General features: G+C 38.7%; 1 protein-coding gene across 1 annotated transcript in view; it reads right to left on the reverse strand.

Annotated features, from left to right (window-relative positions):
- The window catches only part of POU6F2 (POU class 6 homeobox 2), a 320392-nt gene that overhangs the window by 58356 nt on the left and 235081 nt on the right, over positions 1-26955 (reverse strand). Inside the window, exon 6 of the mRNA XM_068405256.1 lies at positions 2341-2487. Within this exon, the coding sequence (XP_068261357.1) occupies positions 2341-2487 (147 nt within the window). The remainder of the gene's footprint in view (positions 1-2340; positions 2488-26955) is intronic.

Genomic DNA, 26955 nt, shown 5'->3' on the forward strand with positions numbered 1-26955 from the left:
GTATCCCAAATTACTATTCACTTACACTCCCAGTTTTGAAGAAACATATCTTTCAGTTCTTGTTTAGTTGCTATAATTTTATTAATATGCAGGGAATGTAATTTAATTTCTGGAATGTGGTTTAATTACACTGAGTAGTCCTGTTTTCTAGACAGATAGCTTCAGAAATGTGCTTTAAGTAATATGGGTTTATGCTGAATATTATAAAAACAGGTGTTATATTACACACATTATCAATATTTATCTACATTGTGGTGAGATCTGCAGTACCGATTATAAACCAAGGAACATTTGTAAAAACAAGTAATAAAAAGACAGCCCTTATTTAAGAGAACTAGGCAAACAGGTAGATTCTGCAATTTTATCTGACAATAGGGAAGATTCTTCCTTTCTCTTCTCTTGCTCTGCAACCTGTGGAATAATTGGACTTTACATCACGTGTGGAATAAACAAGACTCAGCCTTAGGGAATCCATAGTTTCATTCAATGATATCTTCACAGTAGTGTTTTTTTTTAAACATACAATGAATGGGCACACTTCACTTATGTTTTCTGTGGAGAACATGTAAAGGGAAAACTATTGAAAAACTAGTTTGGGTTTATATCTTCAGCTCTTACAATGAACCTCTTTGATGCCAAGTGCCTCATGTGAGTGGTGATTGTGAACCATTTCTGGAGCAGAGATAGAAACAAGCAGGATTCTAGGTTGGAGCTGATCTGACTATGAGTTATAGGTATTATAACCAACTTTTCTTCCAAACCAATACCCCATCCCTCCAGAAATCTTAATAGGCTTTTGAGAGCCTCCATTTAAAGCTGGCTGCATAAAATGATCCTTTGATGAAAAGGGATTGAAACAAGGGTTAAAGTAGACATTGAAAGGTTATTGTAGAGGGCACATTGTTCATACAATCCTCCTTTAATATGTGTGGTGTGCACCTGCGATAAGATGATTCATTAGATAAGGCCTCACTTTGACAAGCTCCATCGTTCAACCCTCGGGGTAGTGATGGAACAATTCTGCACCCACCCAGTAAATATAACAAGGTCAGCATTTTTTTTTCCTGGGACTTGGATGGTGATAGTGAAGCTCAGGATGCATCTTTGTTTATGTGTTACGTTAAAAAAAAAGGGGGGGGGCTCCTATAAAGTGTTGTCTTTTACTTTTAATGGGCTAAAATAAAAAATGTCACCCCTGTTCCCATTAAATAACATGGTGATAGAAAATTACCAGGAAAAACCTGCTCTTCATGTTTTTTTTCCGTCTAGCAAACAGTAAGAGTAGAAACTAAACTTGAAATTCACATATCATCCAAGCTGCATCATTTCAATAAATGTTTACTAGGGCCTAATATCCACATAAGCACTGTGGATATCGCCATACAACCAATTTGTAGCATTTAGATTAATGACATTCAAATTACTCTGTTACCAGGTCCAGTCATAAATTATATTGACAGATTTGTTGCAGTGACTTCATGTGAAACAAGTAGTTGTGTTAATTTTAGTCCTAGTAAATGCAATGAAGAATGACAGCGGCCACAATCTGAAAGCTACTTAAGCATGCTGCATCAATGGAGTTATTTTTATGTATGTATGGGTTCAGATGCATATCTTTCCACATTGTATTAAAAGTGAAACTGAAATAGTTTGTAACAAATAAACAGCTCCCAAATGCAGATAACACACAATCTCTCTCTTAGACACACCACAAACATTGTTCAAGCTTCTGTTTGGAAAATTTTCTTTAAAGCAGAAGTTTCTCCCAAATTCGCATTACAGACTGGCAGATTCACTGCAAATTGCTTAACTTAGTTAATCAGCAAATGATTAAGCCACCCAGTTAAATCCATCCCAAATACTTCACTACAATTTCAGTTGTGTTGCTTTACTTAAAACATTTAATACCTTTTTAGAAATGAAGTAATACGGAAATGCTACAATTTGCAAAAAAGCGTAGTCTTAATAGTACAGCAGCCCTTTAATATAATTGTCTGTTAGTAGGCATATACAAGTGGAAGAAGACAGCTGGTATGTTTGTTAAGAATCACAGTGTTGCTGGATTTTTAAAATACCATATTATTGCACTATTATGATCTTTTCAAAAGGTTGAATTAAAATAAAATAAACCCTAATCCTTTTCTGGCTTGAAAAGACTTTCTAACAGCTCTTAACTTCTTCCCAGTTCTCAGACTTTCATTTCTTACCTTGTCTGGCAAATCAATATTTATTTATCTTCAATATGTGCACTTTTAAATTGCTGTCATACAAGCGGAACTCGTTTTTGTCTCAAGATCAGCCTGCCATCAGAATTCACTGTTTGCTTCATCTTCTACTCACCTGTCCTTGTGCATTAGTGACGAGTTGACCTGTGACCCCCTGAAGACTGGAGAGGGCATTGCCAAAAGCCTGGGAGCTTGCTATTGAGCCCATGGCTGCTGCTGCTGCAGCCGCTGCTGCTTGACTTGCTAGCGGATTATTAACCAGCTGAAAAAAGAAAGGAAAGGTCATGGTAAAACCCCTGATAAACACAGAAACACAGAGTGCTAACTGGATAACATAAAAGTGATTGTGCTAATGTGGGTAAAAAACTGTCTACTCCAAGGGCTTGAGAAGTTTTGAGAGGTTCTTATTTCTGAGGATTTGGTGTCTTTGACAATGAATGGTTTTAAAAAAGCCAGAGGAAATTCCATGTTAATATTGAAGAATAAAAGACTTTTTTTTAGCCTTATTCTCTTTTTTTTTTTGAGTTACACTTGATGTGTTTCTTTAGGTTCAATGTCCTAATGCCGCAGGTGTAGCAGCCTAATCCTGCTGTAAACAGCAATCAGTGAAAGATTAGCATTTGATTTGAATGGGAGTGGAATATTTACTCGAGGATACTCAGAACAGAGACTATTTTACTAATGACCCCAGAAATGAGATAAACCTGCAGATCCTTTTAATTTATATCATTAAAGAATTGGTCTCAACGTCTAGATAAATCACAGCAGAGGACTCAACCCTGGGATTAAGTTCAGTAGAAATTGACTAAAAATTCGAAATTCATTTACTGCTTCTCAACTGCAAATTATTAATTGCAGCACTTACAAATTTTCAGGGAGTTGAACTGCCCACTTCAGTCGGTTCTACCTGGGTGCTCCATATAATGCACAGAGCACATCCCAGAGAAGAACACTCCTATCAACACTTGGGTTTAGCAAACATACAAAATGTGTTTTCTTCTGTCAGAATCACATGTCCTCTGGGAGACGGCTTGTTCACTGGATTATTGTGAAGTTTATATTTTCTCATCCTTTTCTGAGAACGGACAAACTTTGAACCAAGCACAGAGGGATGGCATTAAAAAAAAAATTTCAAAAAATGCTTGGAACCATCATCACCGGGACAGGTGTCCTGAGAACAATAAAACAGAGTTCAACAGGCTGAAAATGTATTTTAGAGTGGGTTTGCCCCCTAAGAATCATTGCATTTTAGCAGAGCTTGCAAAATGCACATTAGCAGGGTAAAGTAGCCAGAAGTTTGAGGGAGAAAAAAGTCTGGGGACAGTAAAGACATTTTTTCTTAGGCTGAGATCAAAATGCTTAATGTTTGAGTGAAAATTAGTAGGAGTTCTAAGTCCTTAGATGACAAGTAAATTATCAATCCTACAGAAATGGAGAGTCACAGACACCAGTAAGGGACGTACTCCACAGACAGGCTCTGCTTCAAAATAGGTTATAAAAAATTAATCAGTGATTAGTAGATGTTTTAAGCATGTTACAGATATGAGTAGTGTGTATGTTATAGATGTTTAGAAGCCCATCAGTAGAAGATGTCAGATATGGTTATAATCTATGCTTATAAGAAACCTACTTGTCTCTTGGATGTTGCGAAATCTACAGCAATTGATTGGTCATACATTAAAACATCTATTAATCATTCATTAGCCCTTCATGAAGTATTTATAAATGGAACCTTGATATAAAGTATTGCCTAAAGGGGCGCCTTGGGCACATCTATCCCTCTAGAAACTGTAAAGTAAATAACTAAATAAAGATTAGCAGCAATGCTGGACAGAAAAGATGACATTGTTGGAGGAAATATTTTGATGTGGAAAAAATTGTTATATGCATCTCCAAAACCAGTCCGTGGGATTCCATGGCAAGAAAATCACGCAGCAATAAAACACAAAGGGGAAAACTGCAATGACTGCTCGATTAGCAGTCCTGGTGAGCTGTGAAGGGAGCGGAGACACGATGACCAGGGCAAAGCTCAGTCCCTGAATGCAGAGTGCAAAGCAATTTCACTGACTGCACAAGGTGTGAGCCCAGATGTAGTGCATGCACTCCTCAGTGACTTGGGTGGTGGTGCCTGAGCATGGCAGTGTAATGCCAGATAACAGTGTAGATAAACTTGTCAGTTTTCTGCTCAAAACAGTGACATTTCTTTATTGTTCGGATCAGAAGCTGGTAAACCCTGCCTTTCTCCACAGCACTTCATGGGCAGCACTGGGACTTGGAGTAATTACCTTGTAGCTGTAAATACCTGGAGAAGAAAGGGGCAGCAGCAAAAGTGTAAGACTTTCAGAAAAGGCCTTTTAGAATCTTATTAGGAACCCACAAATTACTGCACCTATGATCCTACAGCATCTGACTGCAGGTATAAATTATAACCTTTGCATGGTTACCTGACACCAGCTAATAAACTACACCAGTTGCTATAGTTTATGGCTTCAGTGGCATACAGGAACAGTTACTTGGGGAGCACAAGTAAGCTGGTGAATCTGGAAACTACAAAGGGTTAAAACTTTCTAAAAATCAGACTATCACCTCCTAGAATCTCCTTTCCATTCTTCTTGCTCCAGTTTTCAAAAACTGTACATTTTCACATTCAACAATAAAATTTAATTACAACAAACCCTGGAGACGCTCAGGATCACTTTTAGTTGCATCACAGAGATAAGCTACTTATTAAAAATGATGGCAGAGGCTCTGATATGCCTAGGTACCCTGGGTAGTACCATGTTCCAGGAAAAATCACAGTGAATGGGCCAGCTCGCAGGGTAAGAGACTTCCAAGTACATATAAAAACATCCCTATCTATTCACCAGTCTGATTAAAAAGTGAGAAGATGCATTTTTCTTTGAGCGCTTTGGGAAGCTGTTGACTGCAAGTTACACTCTGTTAAACTGATGCCTTTTATATCGTGTACAAATTGGGGATGGAGAAATACACCTCATTTCATCATGTCTGGGCACCAAGGTAACTTCTACACATAATATCTTGCTTTTATTTTAAAAATAAAATCTCTAACTTGAGAGGTTTATGCCATTTCTCCGTGCAGGTTGGATCCCTGAGAACACTTATTGGAAGTATTAGAAATATATTACGAAAGATCCCACAAAGGGCTCTTCCCATTTTGTTTCTGTATTTAAATAAGGATTTAATTTGGAAGGCTGAGACCTTTGGAGCTGTCAATTCCAGTGCCCAAATTTCTGCTCCCTCTCAGAACACCAGCCATAACGGCAGGTAATAGCGATCTTAGTTTAAAGTGACAGGCCAGCCCTCTCAAGGATGCCTCCACTAATGACATGATTATATGAGGAAGAATCTTGTAATAACTGAGTAGCTTCAGTATATTTTTCTGACTTCCCAAAGCTGAACTTTTAAAGCAAAAGCATGTGAACGTTCTTCTGCTCTAACTCAGTGTAAAGCAGGAGCCATGCTACTGCAGCAAACAGAACTCACACAAATAAAACTAACCTGTAAAATGATGGGGGATGAAAGAGGCACTACTTACAAGATCCTAAAACTGTGACATGTAAAGTGAGAGTTTCTAGGGTTAAGAAATAGCCTTCGAAAAGCACAATTTCCAGAGAAGTGTGGTAGAGTCAATGCTGCAAGCAGCTTTCTTGAGAGTCACAAATACTTTTTTCTTCCGGAAGAATACCCTCCTCCTTTCTTTCTTCCTAAAGCTAACTTAGTATCTCAGTGAACTTGCTGTGAGAAACTGATCAAGCATTCATGTATTGTTGAATACAAGATCAGATTTGATAGCCTACACAGTAATTTTACTTTTCTCTATAAAGGGCATATCCTACTGAACTTTCATTCCCCTGGTCTGGAAATCAAAAAGCCAGTTTTACTCATTACAATATCACTCATTCTACAAATATAAAGAAAAATCCAAATGGCTTGACTGATGAAATGAAAAGCCAAGACATTTCAGGATGCCAGAGCATCATATGAAAAAATGGGCCTTAACCTGTAAAGGTAAGGTCACTTTATGTAATGCCAGTATAAGAATAGCTAGATCTTGTGTGTTTTCTAAAGGACTTGTGGGAGATACTAAGAGTAAAGATAATGCTATCTGAACGCAGCAATGGAGAATGGAGGGAGATATTGTGGAGTAACAAAAGGCATAACTTCATTTTACAAAATAGTATCGGTGTTTTTCAGGAAGGCTGTTAAAAAAATCATATTTCTGTGTATCTCCGAGAGATTAAATTAGTGTAGAAAAGCAGTATATTTTATTAGGGACCAACAGATCCTCAGTCTCTTATGTTCTCAGACAATCCTTTCTGTAGGGAGCATCACACTACTAGGTCAGCTACTGATCAGCTATTGAGAGTGTTTGACTACACCAACGCTTTTCAAGGGAAACCAGAAAAATCCTTTGGTTTAAATAAGTTTAAATATTGAGAATTCAGCAATGGCTCTCAATCAGAAACACACTACATTTTTCTTTTCTATCCAGACTAGGTGAAAACAATCATAGAAATGAAATTTTTATTAGCACGGCATTTGCTTTTGTAGGAATTTTTAACTGAGAATCTATGTGAATTTTATCTGTGTTTAGATTATGAGAGAATTACATGTTAAAATCTAGTCCGTTTTATACCCATTTTTCACAGCGGCTCATGAGACAGATTCTGAGTAGTAGTCACTTGGCCTTAAGGGAAAAAGACTGTTCCAAACTGAGCACAAGCTTCTGAGGGTATTCTGGTACCTTCTTCATTACTGTGACCAGCATTATCATCTGTATTGGGTGTAGATGGCAAGGTTTTGGTAGCAAGGGAGCTGCAGAGAAGGAGGAGAAAAAAAGTGAAAACAACACAGGGAACACCAAGGTCAGAGAAAGGAGGAGGAGGAGGAGGAGGTGCTCCAAAGAAAAGCAGGTATCCCCACTGTAGCCCTTGGAGGATCCCACACTGGAGCAGGTGGATATTTCCTGATGAGAACTTGTGATCCATGGAGAGCCCACACAACAGCAGGGGAAAAGTGAGAAGAGGAAGGAGTGGCAAAGAGGAACTGTTCTGGACTCACCATAGCCCCCCATGCCCCCTCTACCACTGGGGGTGAGTAGAGGAATCAGAAGTGAATGAGTGAAGTTGAGTCTGGGAGAGCAAGGGAGGAAAGATGTTGTTTTAATGTTTGTCTTTTTGTTTCTCACTACCTGAATCTATTTTAATTGGCAATAAATTAAAGTTAGTTATCCCCAAGTTGAGTCTGGATTGCCCATGACAGTGATTGGTAAGCAGTCTCTCTATCTTGACCCATGAGCTTTCTCATCCTTTTTTCTCCCTTATTCCACTGAGGCAGTGATTGAGCAGCTGGGTGGGCATTCAGCTGTTAGCCAGAGCTATCCCACCACAACATTCCATTCCAGTAACTGTAGACTATATCTAACACCACCAATATGAAAGTGTCTCCAATACCTTGAAGACATAGAAGCAGAGCATTCCAACCTAGAAACCCATATGCTTGGTTTCTAAACATAAACGAACTGATGCAAAAGTACATTTTCCCTGGAAGTCTCCAGTGGCTCTTCTGGCAAATTCTTTACATAGTATTAATGCTTATATTACTAATTGTCTTCAATAAGCATATATACCTTGTACCAGTTGATAGCTCTCTTGGACCTATATTAAATCTCAAAATCCCCGAAGGAATTTTTAAAAAGACACTGGAAAGACTGCTTCAAGTTAATCCTGGGAAAGCACCTAGATACCACAGGGATGAATGCCAAATAAATGTTTGTAATAATCAACAATAAGAAGACCACTTAGCATTTATATAGAATTTTGCAGCCAAATTTTTCAACTATGGCTGCCTGAGCTCTGCTGGTTTAATTTATTTTTCAGGGTCTTAAGCAAAACTAAGTCAGATTTTCAAGAAACCTGCGAACATGCAGATCCCAAGAAAGCCAACAGAGAATATATAGGTAACATAAAAGAAAAGTTAATTTTATTCAAAAAGATACTATAATCAAACATTTTGGAAACCCTGTACGTTTTAGATACCAGTTAGAGACTTTCTTTTTTTTTTGACCCTCCCCTCCCCTCTTTTTAGTTTATGTAATAGGTTAATTAGAACATTTAACTTCTATAAATGAACAACTGGGTAAATTGTCTAATAAAATGGCTGTCATAGAGCCTAATCATGCATAACTCTTTGAAAACATGCCCCAGCAGGCAAATGTTTGAAGCAAACCCAAATTATGAAAAAAAAATAATCTGTCAACATTTGTTATTTGTACAGTGCTGGGATATGATCAACCTATAAACTATACAATGTAGTTACAATATCCAGACCCACCCAATAATGTCTGGTTATTTCAAAACTGCACAGGTCTATATTTGCAACTGGTTGTAGATGGTAAGAGTTCCAAATAGGCTGCTTAGACAGACATTTTAGTATATGCACATATATCAGATATTTATGTGCAGAATACAATGAAGAGACAAGGATATTGGAGTATCTGAAAGCATCGACTTGCCAGGGACACTTAAAATATCTAGTTCTCACAGATACTTAATCTGCTCATTATATACATTTATTGTGGCTGAGCTATTTGCTGTCTAAATCTATGCTGGATTTTCTATCAGGAATAAGTACTGATAGCGGTATCACTGATGTGACATGACTTGATTCAATGCAAAGCGACGCGACCTGAGGTGATGGGAAGCACGCAGTGCTCATGTACTCCTTGATATGACATGGATAGAGGAGGACGCACAAAATTTCTCACAATATCTTTGTAAACAAGGTGCTGCTGGTCAAACTGGAACCAGTCTAAAAAACTACAATAACAATTTGCAAAGCAAAAAAGGCATATTTTTAATAGAGCCATGGCAAAACAAATAAAGAGCAGACATCATTCCCAGATCTCTAGGACCAAACTACTGGAGACATGAATAATGAAGAACACATTAGGGCACAGGCAAGGAGTGAGTGGAAACCACCCTAGCCATTTTCATTTCTGCTCTGTTAGTGACAGATAGGAAAGAGAGGAAAGGAAACTAGAGGAAAGGGATCCTTTTTTGGGTCTAATCCTACAAGATAAACTAAATCGAAGGTGCCAGCATGTCTGAGGCTGGGTCTTATATGTTTACCAAAAAGAAGAGTGAATATATTTAAATATACTTAATATATTTAAATAGTAATAACGACAAAGAGTAGCTGACTGACTCTTTTAGCAGCAGGTCAGTACTTATAGTCTACTCACAGACTCTAGTCCTGTGGGTTCCTGGCTGTCCACATTTATAACTTAAAAGTATGGAATGTTCCAGATCCATATAAGCTGGCACATGCTGTTCCAGATTTTAATTAAACAGAGCCATCTTGGTTTAGTCTGGTTAGTTACCTTTATGGTCATGCAGTTCTTAAAATACCTACAACTGTTTATTTTATGCATGATGTAAACATACTGTAAGCAAACTACCTCATTTGACTTGATGAAATTTTGCATTGCTACTAATCATAAATTGTATTGGTGCTCATAAAAGAGGAAAGAGTACTGAAAACATTATCTGAATTCTCTAATTTTCTGAAGTAGTTCCCATGTGTGGCAGGAATGAAAGCAAAGAGCATCTCCTAAACTTACTGAAAGGGGTTGCAACTCAGCTCATTTCAGGTTGATTAGTTCCTCGGTTCCTGTGTTTGTCTGTTTTAGAATGATTTATCTGAAAGATGCTTTCCCTACAAGAAAAATGGTTACTTCAGGGCTCCCTTACTGCTAAAAAAATGAACTCTTATCAAAAGGAAATTGCCATCTGTCTTCTCGGATAAGAGCCCAGCACTTGGGTCTCAGTGATCTAGCCTCTGTAGAAAGTGTGTCAACTGTGAGACACAACAAATTAATCTCCTTAATCTAAACATTTATTTGCCTTTAATTTGAATGTGTGAATGGCACATGCACATGTAAATATGACCATTTGCATATATAAATGTTAAAAATGCAATGTGAAGTTGCACCATGATAATATGACGCTTCATGTTGGGTACTTGAGAAAATATTTCTGAAACAGTCTTGTTTTACAGTACAATATGCAATCTTAGTATACACGCCTGGAACTGTTTCTTCAAATATTAAAAATCAGACTTTTAGGTACAGATCTTCTTTTTTGCCCTCTGAAGAATAAATCCTACTTAATACTTAGGGACACATTGCTGACTGAGAACATATATAAGGCTGCTTTAAAAATTCTAAGCCAGCTACTCTGCAAAGATCCTCATTTTTGAAGCTGGAAATACATCTGGATACTTTCATTTATTTGTAATGTAATAGTATCACTAAAATAGGTCTGCTTTCATGTAAGCTAAGTGCTTACATTGAAGCCTCATTGACTTAAATGTGAACAAGATCAGATCTAGAACTGGAACTATGTGGAATATTTTTCTTTTCACTGCTTTCACCTCCAGACTTGACTTTACTAGATGCACCGATCCAATACAAAGTTGAAGAATGATACAGATGACTCCTGAGTGCAGTGGAAAGATTGCTGGCAAAGACACAGGTCAGTCCAAAATCCAAATCTGGTTCTGAATTCAGTTATCTAGAAAGCTGGAATGTTTTAGCCCTCTGCAGTTATGCCAGTTCGCCCAAAAGTCAAAATGACATAAACACCATAATTTGGTACCATGTGTTTGAGAAGTTCTCCTTCTATTTTCCAGGTTTCATGAAGAATACATGAGATACCAAATCAGTTGAGAGACTTTTAATTAGATGTTTGGGCTTCACTGAAATCTCAGTATACAAAGTGAGATTTGAGAAGTGTGAACAAAGTTGAAGGAAGCATTTAGTTTGAAAACCTTGAAGTCAAAACCACATTTCTAATAAAATAAATACAAGGAGTGAGGGATAGCCACTAAAACAAGAAACCTGAGTGAAAGTCTGTGTGACGGGAGAGGGCATGCAAAAAAGGATGCTGGGGGTCCCTAAGCAGGACACCATTAACATTTTCCTTAGGGCACTATTTGATTACGTTAGTACAGTTCTGAGTGCCCAGTGATGGGCTGGGAATGTGACTTTGTGCTGTCTGTGTGTCAATGGGGAGGTTACTGCTGCTACTCTTTTTCTAAAGACAGAGCACTGAACACTTACCACTCCCCCTCCTTGCACCAGCAACATGTGAGCATATTGCACCTCAGATGGTAGCAACCTCCTGCCACATTCATCTTTGGAAGGCTTAATTTGACTGTAAATATCTAAGAAGCCACTAACTAACACAGGACTGACTACAGCACTTTTAAAGCCACTGTTTATACACACATACACCCACTGTTCTCTTTTTCACTAGCAGTCCTGCTCTGTACGTAAAGCTACATATAAACTGGTAACCATTGTGTATTTAACATGCCAAAAACTATGTCTTCAATGCAGCTCCTAGTGAATAGGAAAGGCAGAAGGGTTAATAGTGTAATGCAGCCACATACAAAACATTTCCACACAGAACCCTCTCTCCTCCCAGGCACTTCCATCTCATTTGGTGCTAGCAAGAAACCTGCTCCCAAAAACGAGCTGCAAGTCCTGCCCCAGAAGCAGCCCTGCCAGAGCGTGCTTAGGCATGCTGTGTGGGGCTGGGCTGCACACAGCATCAACTAGGTGATCCAGGTTTAATTTTGTTAATGTTCTTCTGAGATGTACAGAACATTTACCAGTTATTTTAAATTTACTGGTTGCCTCGAAAGCTTTTTTTATTTTTCCATAATCCAGCCACGTCCCACCTTTTCTGTGACTCCTCCCTGTTTTTTTTTTGGGGGGTGGGTATAATTTTTTTTGCTTGATAGACTCTCCTTCTGCTTTTACCTATTTGGTTCCTTTTCTCTGATCTCTTATCTCCAGTCTCAGCCACTTTGCTCATGTCATTCTGGATCTAGTCACAATAGGTTTTCCATATGGGAGTTCACACAGAGCTCCAAAAGCAGCAATAAATCTACTGTGTCGGTAATGCTGCCATATTAATTCCTAATCAATTTCGAAGCTGTATTTGAAACTCATATATTTCACCTCAGCAAAATCAAAATAATGTCAAGTTGCCAACAGCAAATGAAACTTGGAAATATAATTAAAAACATATAGGCTAGGAATGTATTGTTTCTGAGGTCTTTGCAATTGCCACTGTGCTAGGCACTATAAATTGATGGCAAGAGGGTATATGAAACTGAGATCCTCTTATAACAAAAGCATGGCTCCATATTGCTTGAGGTAACAGAAGAACTGCTGTTAGCTGAATGTGAGTGATGACTGCAAGTATAAACTGAAGATTTTTTTTTTGCTGCAAGGATCAGTTCCAAATTGGTTAAAATCTGAGGCTGAGATCCTGCAAGGACTGAGTAAAGTTAGACTGCATGCAAGTCCTAATGCAGTCCTGGGTAAACACAAGAAGTTGGTGTTAGTATGTTCTCGTGACTGTGATTTTTCTGCTTCACAGATAAAGATGGGGTGTGACTTATACTCTACGTTGTAAATGTCATTAGATAAAATCACATGCAAATATTAATTTACCCCGATGCTGATATTACTGTATTTTAAACAAAAGTCATGGCAAGGTTTAGCTCCTATCATCCTCTTTTTTGTGTGTGTGGAGGCAGAATGTCAGAAATAATGCCTATGTTATTATTCAGTATCTGCTACTGGCTGAACGCATAGCCTGGGGAAAGTCTAATTATCATTTACAATAAATAATTTCCTCCATATTTATTATCAATGGAAATCTACTCACAGACAGTCAGCGAAGGAATCCTGCTATATGGGCAAAAATATGTACTATCATCTTTTTCAACAGCAGCTCAGCTTACAACCTGGATGTCTGTAGCTTTTTCATTAAATTCATTATTGCCTTATTGTACCTAGACTCTTGTTCTTCCATAAGGCACTGTCAATAGACAGACAGATGAATTTCTTCATGTTCTAAGTATTTTCTACTTTTATCTGTTGACCAGATTCACAAAATATTTATGGGCCCTGTAGCAATTCTTGTGCTTTACAAAACAAGGGAATTTTTTTGTGCTAAAAATAACATAAGTTCCAAGTTCTTGGTCTGATTCTGATTTCTCTCCACCAGGATATAAATCTGGTGTAATTTTAATGAGGTCAGCAGAGTTGCAATTGGTTAAAACAGAGGTAACTACTGACAGAATCAGCCTCTTCAATTTCTTATAGGCTACAAATCTGCAATAAGGGGGGAAGGATACTCTCATTTGAAATACTAGAATTAGCAAATTGCACTGATATTTTATTTAAATCAAATATTCTCACCAAAGGCCAGATCTTTTTTTTTTGCATTTATGCCACCATAAACTAGAAAAGCTATCCATCGAAGTCAGAAGTCAAAACATTTACACCTACAGCTGTGAAACCAAGGGATTTTTCTGTTTGCAGACTGAAAAATTCCCTCGAAACACCCTTCTCACCCCCTCAAAAACCCCTCCAAAACAATAACAAAACACAGTTCAGGCAGACCTGGAGTGAAAAAAAATGGAAAAGAAATAAATTTTAGGTTACATGAAACATTTAGTTCAGACCAAAATGATTTCTTGAAAGGAAATGTAAAATGGATCACCCTCACAGGCGGGTGTTTTATAAATTGAGTGGAAATACTTCATTTCAAAGAAATCAATCATCTTACGTTTCTTTTTCCTAATCTCAACCATTTTTGGGTGTGAGGAACATATATATGTTCCTAACTATTTGCCAAAATATGCCTTTGGAAAGGGTGCAGTCTGCAGACAACTTTGCAGCCACTGGTACTGGTGGGTGCTACTGGTTATTCTGTCAGTAAAAGGGGTAAGCCAGGGGTCAAAAATGTTTTTGCAGGCAACTCAGTCAGACAATGCTGTTGTTCTAATGCACCTCCAACAAACTGCGATGAACCCAGCCCGAGTGCAGTTAAGATAGGACTCTCACTACACTTATCACATTCATATTGCTTGTGCACGCAATAAAACAAATACTCCATACGAGGTACGTGCTGGTTGCTTTCTGAACTTAAAGCTGAATATATCCCCTTGAAAAGAGAAATTTCACAGAGGGCACTCACATGGTTTCTTACCATGCCAGGAGAAAACAGACAAAAAGAAAAGGGATGGCCTAGTTTTAAGTACGTATTAACTGAACACAAAACGAGGGTGCAGTCATTCCACATTGAGTTGTTTCCTCTTTCAACAACGGCAATCAGTAGTCAGGTAACAATCCTCTTAGTTTCACCTCAAAGAGACAGCCAAGGACTCTGACTTGCAGAAGGCCTGGTGAACATCAGCCAGCCAGAAGAGGCAAACAAGATCAACAGCCTAAACTAAACCAGAAGTTGTTACTTTTGCATGAGTCCAGGAGCCAGTTTTTTGGTTGTAGCTGCAACAGAGAAATGTGAGTGTGCTGAGGGGGAATTTCCTTTCTCTCTCCTGGAGACCATGAGCTGGCTGAGCATTGCAGGTTGCTAAGGCATCTGAACCAAGATCTACAGGGAGTGAGGGACAAGGGTCCATTTGGCAAGTTCGCTGTAACTCAAGGGTTCCCTAACATTTCCATTTGTAAATCCCACACTGGGGGATATCAGAAGGCTTCTTCTCCCCACTGGTCTGACAAAGACCTAATTTAAAGCAGATTTGCCTGATATATTGTTGGAAGTCCAAAATATTTCCTTTGATTTCAAGAAAATCATGCTGTTTATTAAAATCAATGCAAGTGAAATCAGACCTCTCTCTTTGTTCCTAACTAATATTCATCCAAAAATAGTGTGCCTCAAGAGCCATCAATGTAACAGGTGGAGTCCCATGGGGGTCAGCATAATTGCACCAGCTTGGAGCAGGGCAGAATTTAGCTCATTGATGCTGGTTTGTGAAAAATAAATCAGAAACTTTATGGATATTAAAAACAGTGTTAAACCAGGGTGTTTTATACAGTAATTATAAGGTTATTTCTCAGTAATTCAATCTACCAAGGGTGAAAATATCTTTTTTATTGTTGCCCATGATGGTAATAATTCTCCCTGGCATCTGTAAAAGCAACAATAGCTTTTCATTGATTTTGCTTAAAAGGAAAGTTCAGGGCTAGAAAATTAGTATTTCATGTGGAAACATGAAAAACTTTCCAAAGTATATGCGATGGAAATAGTAATAATTATGTTTGAGGACGAAGGAAGTCTTGTGATTAGGGTTCCTGGGTAGTGATCTAGAAATCTCACTAGGGGTCCAATTCTTCCATATATTTTCATTTCTTTAATTTCCTGTCTGAAAAATGAGAATAATGAAAGTCCCTTTCTTTCATCTTGTTTGTTTGTTTTGTCTTTAGATAATACACCTGAAAGTCCATTAGGACTGGGTTACATATGCACATGCACCAAAGTAAGGCAAGATCCAAATTAAAACCAATTTTCTTATTTCAGCGTAAATCTGCATGTGGAATATTTCTTCCTGTTTGCTGCACAGTACCTAGTGATTTGTGTATTTATCTACTACTTATGTAAGTTGGACACTTAAGCCACTGCCATAATATATATACAAATAATACTAATGGAGGCCAAAAAGTTCCTCTGAGGTACAGAAATGAATGAATATCTTAAGTGACCAGCAAAGCTGCTCACAAAATGCAGGTCTTTAACTAAGAAGCATGCAAATGGCAAAAATAACTACAAGGGGCTATTTCAAAGTGAAGGCTGACTTTACACAAAGAAATGGTAGATCCAGGAAAGCATAGTACATATGTCTGGATCTGCTGCTGTTTATAAATTAACTGGTTCAGCTTTGTTGGCTTACATTATCAGAACACCTTGAGTAAATAAAAGCCTTGTCTTGTCTCTGAAGTCGTGATCTGACAACGTATATATTCTTTAGAAAACACTAATTTTACCATTAATGCTCTGGACACTTTTTGTAAGACAAATCAACTACTCAACTTGTCACTGTAGTGGCGGGGGAAATCCCCGATGCATCCTACCATTCCTTGTGGCTTTCTGTTTATTCACGTTCTTGTAGTAAATGTCACATATGATACCTTGTTTTTTATCAAGTCCTATTTTAAAATGAATTGCAGTAACTCATATAATGCTTACTTAAGCTCCAGATCTATCACTCTTATTATGCAGAAAAGATGACTCACTTATATAAATGACCCTCATCATATAGCTGTTAAAGATAATAAAATCAGGGGAGAGAAATTGTATGTCAAACCACAAGAGCTGTACTGCAGAGTACTAAAGGCCCCTTATTTATTATTGACACTAACTGGCCTCCAGGTTGGTGGGCAGAGATGAGTAGCCATGGATGCAAGGCCTCATCCACTCATCCATATGAGTGGCTGCTGTGGAAAAGAAGGGTTGATGATATCATGGCCAGCACTAGGGAGCTCCTGTTCTGCCTCTCATCTGTCACTGCTGGGGCACGGATGGTTTTGCCTCCAGCTGGAGCTGCCCCGGTGGTAGGCAGCTCCCCACATCACTGGCAGTATCTCAGGGACAGCTCCAGTCCCAGGAGCAGTGGGAAAAATGTCTGTAATCAAATTATTCTTGGGCTACCCTTCACCTCCAAAAGGGGGTAAAAGTTTGGAAAAACCTAGTATGGCTGGAGGCCAGCTCTTTGCTTACACCAATGTAAGTAAGGTGAGATTCAAGTCCTAACACTATAAATTCAGAAATTTAAAAGTAAAAGTGGATGGACAAACAATCAAATTACAGTATTACAGAACAAACATGCAGCAATAAAAAGAAAGGAACTCCACAGCAATGTTGTACATGGAACATATTTGCCAAACCTGTATCAAAAATGTCCTTGAAGCTGAATTACAAAAGACAACAGGCATAAAAGGAAAACTGAGAAAAATTATATAAGAAAGAAACAGAAAAGCAATCACATGAACTGGTTGCCTTTAGGACTGAGCATGGAAGAGCACGACTCTGAGTGTGTGTACATGTGTGTTTGTGTACAAGAAACATGCAAGACAAAATATATAAAATGCAGGATTGCTCCATAAACTTTAACGAACAAATAACAGCCTAATACAGGCTACCATCTAATATAGGTGATATGCCATATCAAAGAAAAACCAAGAAATATGTCATATATACATTTCAGAATGTTCCCCTATCCAAGCAGAACACAAGTGAAAAAATGTATGTAGAGATTAATCTCACCAAGGATAAGAAAATTACAGGTCTTGAATTATATTTACAGAAGCAAAGCACTGCTGTGCTAATAAAAGAAATAACTAATTCTAACATCTCAACACAAGAGTGCTGAAACATAAAAAAGTGGAATCACAGGAATGACTATTGAAATAATTATTTTAAATCAGACACACGACATACAACACATCATAAAACCACTAAATCCTAGATTAGGAATAGAAGAGAGAAGACTATAGGTAAATCAAAACATTTATGTATTTCTGTCATCTTTCTGCATCTCATGAAGCCTATACATCAGTCCTGCTGTGCAGAAGATCTAGGAGAAGAGATGATAGGCATAGATAAGTCATTGCATAAGAGATGAGCCTTTAATCTACATGTGATGATCTTAGAAACATGCAGTCTTTTTGACTAGTGTTCTTTTTAGTTTTACAAAATAGTGTCAGAACTATTCTGATATACCTTACATTAGTACAGGAGAAAAAAACTTGCAATAATGCTCCTCTCAAGCCCATATTCTGTCACAAAGCTATAAAAATGGCGTGTGTGTGAATACAGTTAGCCCACACTGCAGCCATACTTTTGACTTCTTTCTGTTTGGGGAATGCCCCCAACACCTGCTTTCAGACACTAAAGTTATGAAGCCAGTCACCCTTCATTGTCTCTATAGTTGGGAAAGGGAAACAGATGCTCTAGGTGGTAATTCAGAGCTTACAAGACAAGGTCCTTTTCTGAGCTGTCTTCCAGAGAGGACTCTTTTTCCATTGACCGTGAGGGCAAGCAAGCATACGTTTAAGTGGCTCAGTTGGATGGCATGTACCAAAGGCACAAACCAAAGGTAGGAACCTTGTACCAGGACCCATTGCAAATGGAGATTTGCAGCTTTCCCAGTTTTTGGCCACACTGCACACCAAGTCCCACTGCCTGACTTTGGGCATGTCTATGCGTTACTTAGCGATTTAGATGTGAGCAGAGAGAGTTAAGAACCTGCATTAAGGGCCTACCTCTGAGCCCTAACTATATAGGACTATATAGCCTAGCTCCCAAATGACATGTTTAAATCAAATGATCATCAAGTTAAAAGATAGCATGACTATCTCTGCATCTAAAGTAGAATGATATGTTCAGGGCCTTGCAGCTTTTCTCTTCAGGAACCTGTGATCAGTCTCTGAGCATATATGCAGATGTCTTATAATGAAATCAAACTGTAAAGAGCAACAACGCAGAAATGCTTGCCCAGGCCACGAAAACCATTGTCTGTGCCAACATGGTAGTCCCCTCCTCCCTGCTTTTCATTCTAGTTATCCTGGGTACAGCATTAACGAAGACAGACCTCTGTACCAGCTTCAGTATGCCCGTACTGTTCTGTATTGCACAGGGCAAGCCTAAGTGCCTTAGGCCATGGTACAGAAAAACTGCTGCTGTGCTTATATTATGTTTCAGTTTAACCACATGCTCATTTCCCGTGGACAATAAAGGTGCGGTCCTGAAGGTACTCCACGTTATAAGGAAAGTGTTAGTAACTTTGCCTCTGTTTTTAACAAGCGAGTACATAAACCTCCAACATAATAATTAAAAATTAATCCTTAGAGTATTCCCTAGTGGTTGTTCTTCACTGAGTATCCCTGGTTGGTTGTGATCCTGTTTTCTGCAGCTGCTGTACACTGCAATATTACACTGGAAGGGAACTTGCAGAAAATCCCGACCACCCCCCCCAGATCTTTGCTTTTAAGCTGTACTTATGTCTATAAAAGAGTAAAGAAAATATTTCATGTCCTAAAAAAAACGCTGAATTTATGCCCATTATGGTCATTATTACTAACAATAGGACTACTATTGGTATATCTTCTCATCACAAACTTTTTGGGCAGAGGTCAATAATCTCTCTAGGAGTTCATAAAATGCTCAAAAGCAAAACAACAAAATTACTCCATATAAATCAGCCTGATGCAGATGAAATCACATTCCATTTCAGAGAGAATACAAAACAATCCTACAATCTTCTGAATGTTGCTTTAATGTAGACTTCTTTCAAGAACTTTAGAAACTAGCATTTGCACAATAATAGCCCATAGAACATTGTAAACAGCTTATTTTAGATAGAAATCACATCACTTCTAAAATAGGGTTCATGTACTGACTGGCAATCAAATAGGGTGAACCAACCGAGTAACACTGTGGAAGTTTTCCCCTCTGGTTTCAGCTTTTCTTAGAGGATTAAGGTCTGGAAGCTCAATTTGTTCTACTATTATATTATCTATAAAGGGTGGTCTCTTGCTAGTTGGCTCACCATCATGCCAAATTCTAGCACTTTAAAATACATCTATTTGATATCTAGAAGTTATTGGCCAAAAAAAAAGGAAAACCAAAATCTACCTGGAATTAATCAAAGAAAAGTTTTCTTCCCCATCATTACTTTCTGAAAAAAATGATTCAAATACTCTATGTTATAAAAGGAACTTGCTTCATTGTTGTGTTGTGAAGAATCCATTAATCAAACTGAAAGGTAAAGAAATTGCATTTTTACTTTTGTAACGTTTTAATACGAGATTCTTTTATTAAGAAACATAGCTCAGGACACTATTTCTTAGAGACTGATCCTTCCTTACGAACTCAGAAAATCTAGGTCCTAGTTCTGTGCCTGTCAGGCTCCCTGAGTGACCTTGGACAAGCTAGTTAATCTCTTACTAACTCATTTCTCCATCTGTAAGGTGGAGATAATAGTAATTCCTTTGTCTTGCTTGTCTGCTAAGACAGTAACGTCTCTGGGTGCAGGAAGTGTTACAGACTATGTGCTTGCACTTCATACAGCCCAGTCACCTGTGATCTTAGCCTGTTCTTCTAGATCCTTTCCTAACACCCACTCCTACTCCACATCTTTTCAAGATCATCTTTGTTTTGCAGGAGCAGATGGAGCTGTGAATTGCTCTAAAATAGCAACAGCAAAGAGCCAGTATGACTGCTGATCACTGTGATTTGGTTCTGACACTCCAGTAAGGCACAGTGTGATGGAGGGTAGGCAAAATTACAGTGCTAAAATGTGGACTAAGGCATAAGAAAAGTCTGGATAAGGAAACATCTTTGAAAAAGACAGTTTTTAAAACTGTCTTTTCCTTAGTCTTTTTATCAGTAATATTTTAAAGCATGCTGCTCTGAGCAGAGTTGGGGCAATAATTCATGCTAAATAGATTTATTTAATATGTTTTTGCTTCAAGTGTTGTCTAGATTGGTGAAAAAGAACTACCTGTATATTAAAAATATTACTTTAATGACAGAATGGAAAAGCCAGCAGATGATAATGCCTCCTAGCCAGCTAGAAGTGGAGTAAGTGCTAATAGCATCATTAGACCTTCAGAAATCTCTGAACGCTGCAACAAGAAGAGTGTGGGGCTGACAGCAAGCCTGGCTGTTGATGAACAGAGGCAGGTAATGCTGCCCATGCTTTACACACTACTCTCTTCTGCCCAACCTAAGGACCCTATAATACCCCATTTCAGCTGACTGGTAGCCTGCTGTTTTCTGGACTTTCTTGTTGCTGCCCAGGCCTGGTGGCTGCATGCTCCTAGGCTCTCTGGAAGGAATTCAGCAAAGAAAAAACAAGGAGATTTACTGGTATGCCAACAAGACCCAGTATGAGAGTCCAGAGGGTATGCGTTGGGGTGGAAGAAATGGGCTGAGAATGGGATCATCCTAGCAAAAAGATGAGGAGTAGGGTTTAGCTCCACAAGGGCACTCTCCTTGTGAAATTATGGCAGGGTGAGGTGCAAGCTGGCACTGTGCATTTACAGTGCATGTTCTTGGACACTTCTATGCAGCGCTTGCTTGTTCTGCTGCTGTGCCATTAATTCTGGCTGGCAGTAGGAGGTAGAGAAAAACCTTAAAATAATTGCTATGAACATCATTTGCATTTAGGAGATCACACACTAAAGGTTATTCTGAGGTTCCCTGTAGAGATGTAGAGCAGAGAGTGGTAGTGTCCTGGCTATCCATAGTTTTCAGCATCATTCAGACGCTTCCTGCAGGCCAGAGCTAAGAATGGACACCATTTCCAATATTTATATATGCTTTTATTTCTCCTATATTTATATGCTGCATATATTTTTCCTGGCTGCTCCTGCAGCCTCTGCAAGTTTTAGGAATTTGAGTGAATTCCTAACAGCCACAGGGAGTGTGAGGACTCAACCTGTGGGGCCCAACGGGTTGTAGGATACAATACTCATACTCGGTTTGTCTGCAGAGTGAGACTTACCTTCTGCTACTGGCCTGTGGCAGACAGGACAGTCACAGCCCCTTTGTGTCATTCATGTATTTGGGACCCTACATATACACATCACATGCTCCTCATCATTACAGCAGCCCACCCATAAGCTTTTCTTAATTTGAAGAAGATGGCCCCAAGTTGATGGTGATATCAATAATTAACATAGCTTAGCAGCTGTGGGCAATTTCTCCACACATCTTAGGCACTTTTGTCCCTTTCTTAATAAGCATAATTAAAACACAGCCCACTGCTTTGAGACTGGCTGATCAGTTTTCACACATTTAGCCCATAACATGCAGAAGTAACAATGTTCCTTGGTAATGCAGAGCACACCAGGGGAGAAATCAGGAGGTAGAACACCTTTCATTCCTATTTGGGTATGTTGTTAACCCAGTGATTTGTCACTGCTACCTAGGAGAGAAAAACAAGCACAAATCTGCCAAGTGTATAATCCAAGTCCCAAAGCACTTGATGTGGAGACATTGTTGTTATTTTTAAAGTTGGAGTATATCTTGTCTTGCATGCCAAATTTAATACACTTTCCCACTCTAGTCAAATAAGAAATGCTTGAGGGAGTGCCTGTCCCACTAAGGGCTGCCAGTACCAGCCTCTGATTTACCAGTTCTGGAACCAGGGTAATGCTTTGTGCTTCCAGGATCAGATCCTGCCTTAGTGAGGTGAGGGACTTCTTAATGTCATCGGGCAGGGAAGGCTCTGAATGTGGGGCTGTGCTGAGAGCTCTACTGACATTTCTCACTTGCAGAGCTTTTAAGAGAAACTCAAGGATGAAGACAAGTCACAGACATAAAGTTTTAGTTGTGCCATGAAGACAAACTTCCCAAAATTCACAGCTACTCAGATCAATCTCGCTTACGCTGCTTTCGTACTGATGTATCACATTTGACCTTCTACAGAGCTGGTTGGTCCTGATTTACACTGTCATGAAATCAGACTTAGGGCTTGATTCAGGACTGGAAAAAAAAATCTGACTAATGCTGTCAATAGAAAAAGGAAGACCACATGTTTTCGATTGCTTTGCAATTAATATTGATCTGTATTGGACATCTTTGAATTAATGTGCTGTCTTTTTATCAGGTTTTCATAAAAGTTAGCTGTAGATGGAAGTATGAATTGAATATCAGGACACTGCAAATAGTGAACAAAGCAGGGCATTGCTAATTAAAATAAAAAGAAAGAAGTGTTTCAGATTTTCAATCCATTTTCTGTAATTAATTTAGGCAAAGGTGTTATCTGACCTCTGTTTCATCAAGCGGTGTTTGAGATTGCTGCTTTTCTCTATCACAACACTATCTAACCTTCTCATTACAGAATCACAGAATCAATCAGGTTGGAAGAGACCTCTGGGATCATCGAGTCCAACCATTGCCCTGACACCACCATGTCAACTAGACCATGGCACTAAGTGCCATGTCCAGTCTTTTTTTAAACACATACAGAGATGGTGACTCCACCACCTCCCTGGGCAGCCCATTCCAATGTCTAATGACCCTTTCTGAAAAGAAAAAAATTACTTTCTCATTCTCCCAAATTACAACTTTCCTAGGATCTGACAGATTTACCCAGTCCTACATGAAGACTGAGAATGAGAGTTTCCTGAGAAATGCTAGATCCAAGTGTGAGGGCAGCCTTCACTCTGCTCCTTCATCCTCTGTGTTCTTCTTTCCTAGAAGGGAAGAGCCAACAGCTCTGTCTTGATCCACTCAGATTTTGCTTTAGTTTATTTCTGTTCATTTCTGTGGCCACATGAATCCAATCTTTCTTACTCTTGATAATCACATATGGAGTAAACAGACTACAGAGGAAAGCAGCACTGGGTAAGAAATAGGCTGCTGAGGTCTTCAAGAAACATTTGCCTTAAATGACAAGAAAAGAAAGGCAAGGATGAGTACCAAATAGTTTAATATAAAATTAGAAAAATGTCATCTAAATTAAGCCTCCACAATGCTCCATAACAACACAAAGGAAATGTTCCCTGCAATTTCAAGCATTTTCCCCCTATTGACCTTGTTCATAATCAATGAGCTGCAGACATACAAGTATTTCTGAGTGAAGGAGCAGATCAGAAAAAAGTCATCTGTCAGTACTATAGCATGCCACTAATGCTGGAGGCTTAAAAAATTTCAAGTGGAGGCTCTGGTGGGCCCACTAATTGTAGTTAATGAGATATCACACTCTAGGGGTTACAACATGATCATGGAATTTAATATTGCTTGACTTCGCTCCCCATATTGCAGGCTATTAACATGGAATTAAGCAATGTCCTAACATCATGCCTATAACATGGAAATATTAACTAGGAAAATATAACTCCAACTTAATGGAATACAGTCACCACTTTAGGCCTTTCGGATACAGTAACAGTAGAGGAGTACAGTCAAACTGTTGAAAGCTTACAGGGTACTATGCAACCATCTTCTCCTAGAAATATCATGAGACCTTTTATTCCCCCAAGGTGAAAAGATGTGAAAACCTGCCTCTTCCATGATATTTTGACATTTCTATAGCCTGTCCTAGCTATAACAAAGCAGAAATTAAAGGAAAACACTTGAAACTTATGAACTCCCTGAAACTACCACTCACCTTTCATATTTGAGTGATTTGCAGCCAGACAGTTGATCCAATTTGTCTTCTATTTGAAATGTTTTGACCTGTGCCCATTTCCAGGAACTTCTGGGTATTTTCCGAGCACACATGCCAAGCGGCAGATAGGTCTACACTGTAATCAAGAGCAGGTGGAGTCCTACCCAAGACCATCTAGTTCATACCAATGCCACAATGAAGATGCAGCAGTATGGACTTCAGCGTAGGCTGTTTAAGTGTGCCTGGGATCCTGCATGTTTGCTTGGATGGCTCATTGCATTTAATGCCCTGTCATACCGCCTTCATTCTTCCTAGCACTGAATCATGCTTCACAAAACCTAGTTTGGGTATGTCAACACCTCTGCAATGCTACTTCTCCATTTGCAGGGCAGACCTAGTCTGGACCATACATTGCTAGAGGCCTCAGATTCCACAGGGAAAGATGTTTATTCTGAAACACCTGGAAATAACAAGGAAACAACCCACATTTCTAGTCAGATGTGCTGCTGTTAAAGACTCCTTGGTCATAGCACTTACTTGTTTTGCACATAAATGCAGAACTTTCTTATCCCATCCCCAAGAGATGATCAGCATTGTAATACTATAGCACCAGCTTCACAAGGAACGCTCTGCAGATGTACGTCCATCTTGAGGCTCCCCCATCTGCCTGGCCTGTAATGAATCTTAAATTTTCTCAAGATCATTGCTCATCACCTGAACAAGTACTGAAGAGTAAATGAAAATAGCCATCCCATGGAAAAAAAAAAATCATTTAATGGCTGAAATAAAATGCCATCACTGCTGTGATAACAAAAGGTTTAAAGTGCTTTACTGTCGCTTCTCTATACACTTGAGAGCTGGCTACTGGGTCAGATGGTGCAGCAGTCCATGTAATCTCCTGAATGGAAAAAAATTAAGCTCAAAGTGCCAAATAGACGCCCACAACATAATATCGGGTAAAACAAACACATTCCTCCTATCTCCCCTCCCCAAATGTTAGAGAAATAGAGAGAAATTCCAGTCATTTCTCGTTACGGTGAAGGTCAGCCTAGCTGGGAAAATTGTTTCTGCTTTACAATTCCCCAAACTGTAGAAAGCAGTTAGAGTTCTGGACAAAAACTAATGTTGCATTCAAAGGGAAAAGAGGCTGATATGGCATTGCTGCAGTAATAAGAGAATTTTTTACTCTTTCCACTTCCCTGTGAACCTAATCAACTGTGACATGAGAAAATATACTGGGCTCACCCAGCCAGAATCTGACTGCCACCTGAAAATGTCCTCAATATTCCACTGTTTGGGACTTTACAATGATCCTTCCGACATCAATTTTGTACATGTACATCAAAATGCCATTAGAAATGCTTACAAACACCTCCTGCTCACAGGCCTGCACTCAGACTCCAATCGAAGCCAGGCTGTAAAGACTCCCCAGTGGCTGACTAAAGGTTTCTTTCGATTACTCATATGAAAGCATTTGGTTATGGAAAGGCATCTTGGGGGAGCCTGGGTGATCTAAAGATCTCTCTCCTGACCTCCCTTGTAAGCGCACTTGAATGTCATTAGGAGCAATACATATTGAAGGTACTCTAAAACCTGCCTTTAACATTTAATTAATATCTGTTGACTTATTAAGTTTCCTCGTTCTCCTTGAGATTCAACAAATAAGCCATACTTTTCCAGGGCTGCAAGTATGTGGCAGGGAGTGGGAAGGTGTACTGAAAGGAGAGACCGAGAACACATGGTGTGTGTATGTATCCTACCACTCTCAGTTATACGTATATGGTCTTGCCTTCATATATGTGAACTAATGCACACATACGCCACGTATATGATGCAGCTGTAAATATAGCCTTGATAAATGCTTGGCATATTTAATGCATTTCTTGGTGACTCGCTTATTATTTCTCAGTTCTGAAAAGCTCAATAAATCTAATGCAACTGAATACGATATTATCACCCTCTGCTTTTGTTCTAATATTTACAGGAAATATTACAAGTGTTTGACAGATAAATTGAGCATTTGACTGTCTTTAATAACCATGTGATCAATAAGAAGTGATATTTTTACAGTCTAAGTTCAATATTTAAAGGGCCAGGGGTCACAGATCTTTATCAAAGCACTAACGCTAAAACTTTATTTTCAGAACCTGAAATTCCACTTTTTTTAAAGGTCTGTATTGACCTAATATCATTAAAAGTCAAAATTTGCTCATAAGGTCTCAATCCTATTGGATCTAGCATTTAGATATTCAGGGATTTATTTTAACTGTACTTTCTAGAAGCATTTCTACACTTCCTTATATTAAAATTAGTGTCACTAATTAGGATTCACAATAGGAGGTCACTCAATACCTACATTAAAGATTATTCTTTATCCTTGGAATATACCAATTATTTTTTTTTAAAATCTGATCAACCTTCATCATACATACACTCCCTATGTATCTTATGCTCATCTTTCTGTATCAATCATCTTTTAAAAATTTCTCCCTTAAAATAGCTTAGTAAACATCCTTTCATTGTGCATGATTGCAAAATGAAAATCAGCCAGACACAATCCAAACACCAGGCAGCCCTCCCAGGAAAAGTAGTGCTCATGCTATGCTAAAGTGGCAGCTCTCCCATCCAAACAACTGATAGAATATCATGTAACCTATACATTCAGCCCCTCTTCTCCCCAGAGAGAACAAAGCCAAACCAGTCTTAG

Source organism: Nyctibius grandis, chromosome 7 (genome assembly GCF_013368605.1).
Source record: "Nyctibius grandis isolate bNycGra1 chromosome 7, bNycGra1.pri, whole genome shotgun sequence".
NCBI lineage: Eukaryota > Metazoa > Chordata > Aves > Nyctibiiformes > Nyctibiidae > Nyctibius > Nyctibius grandis.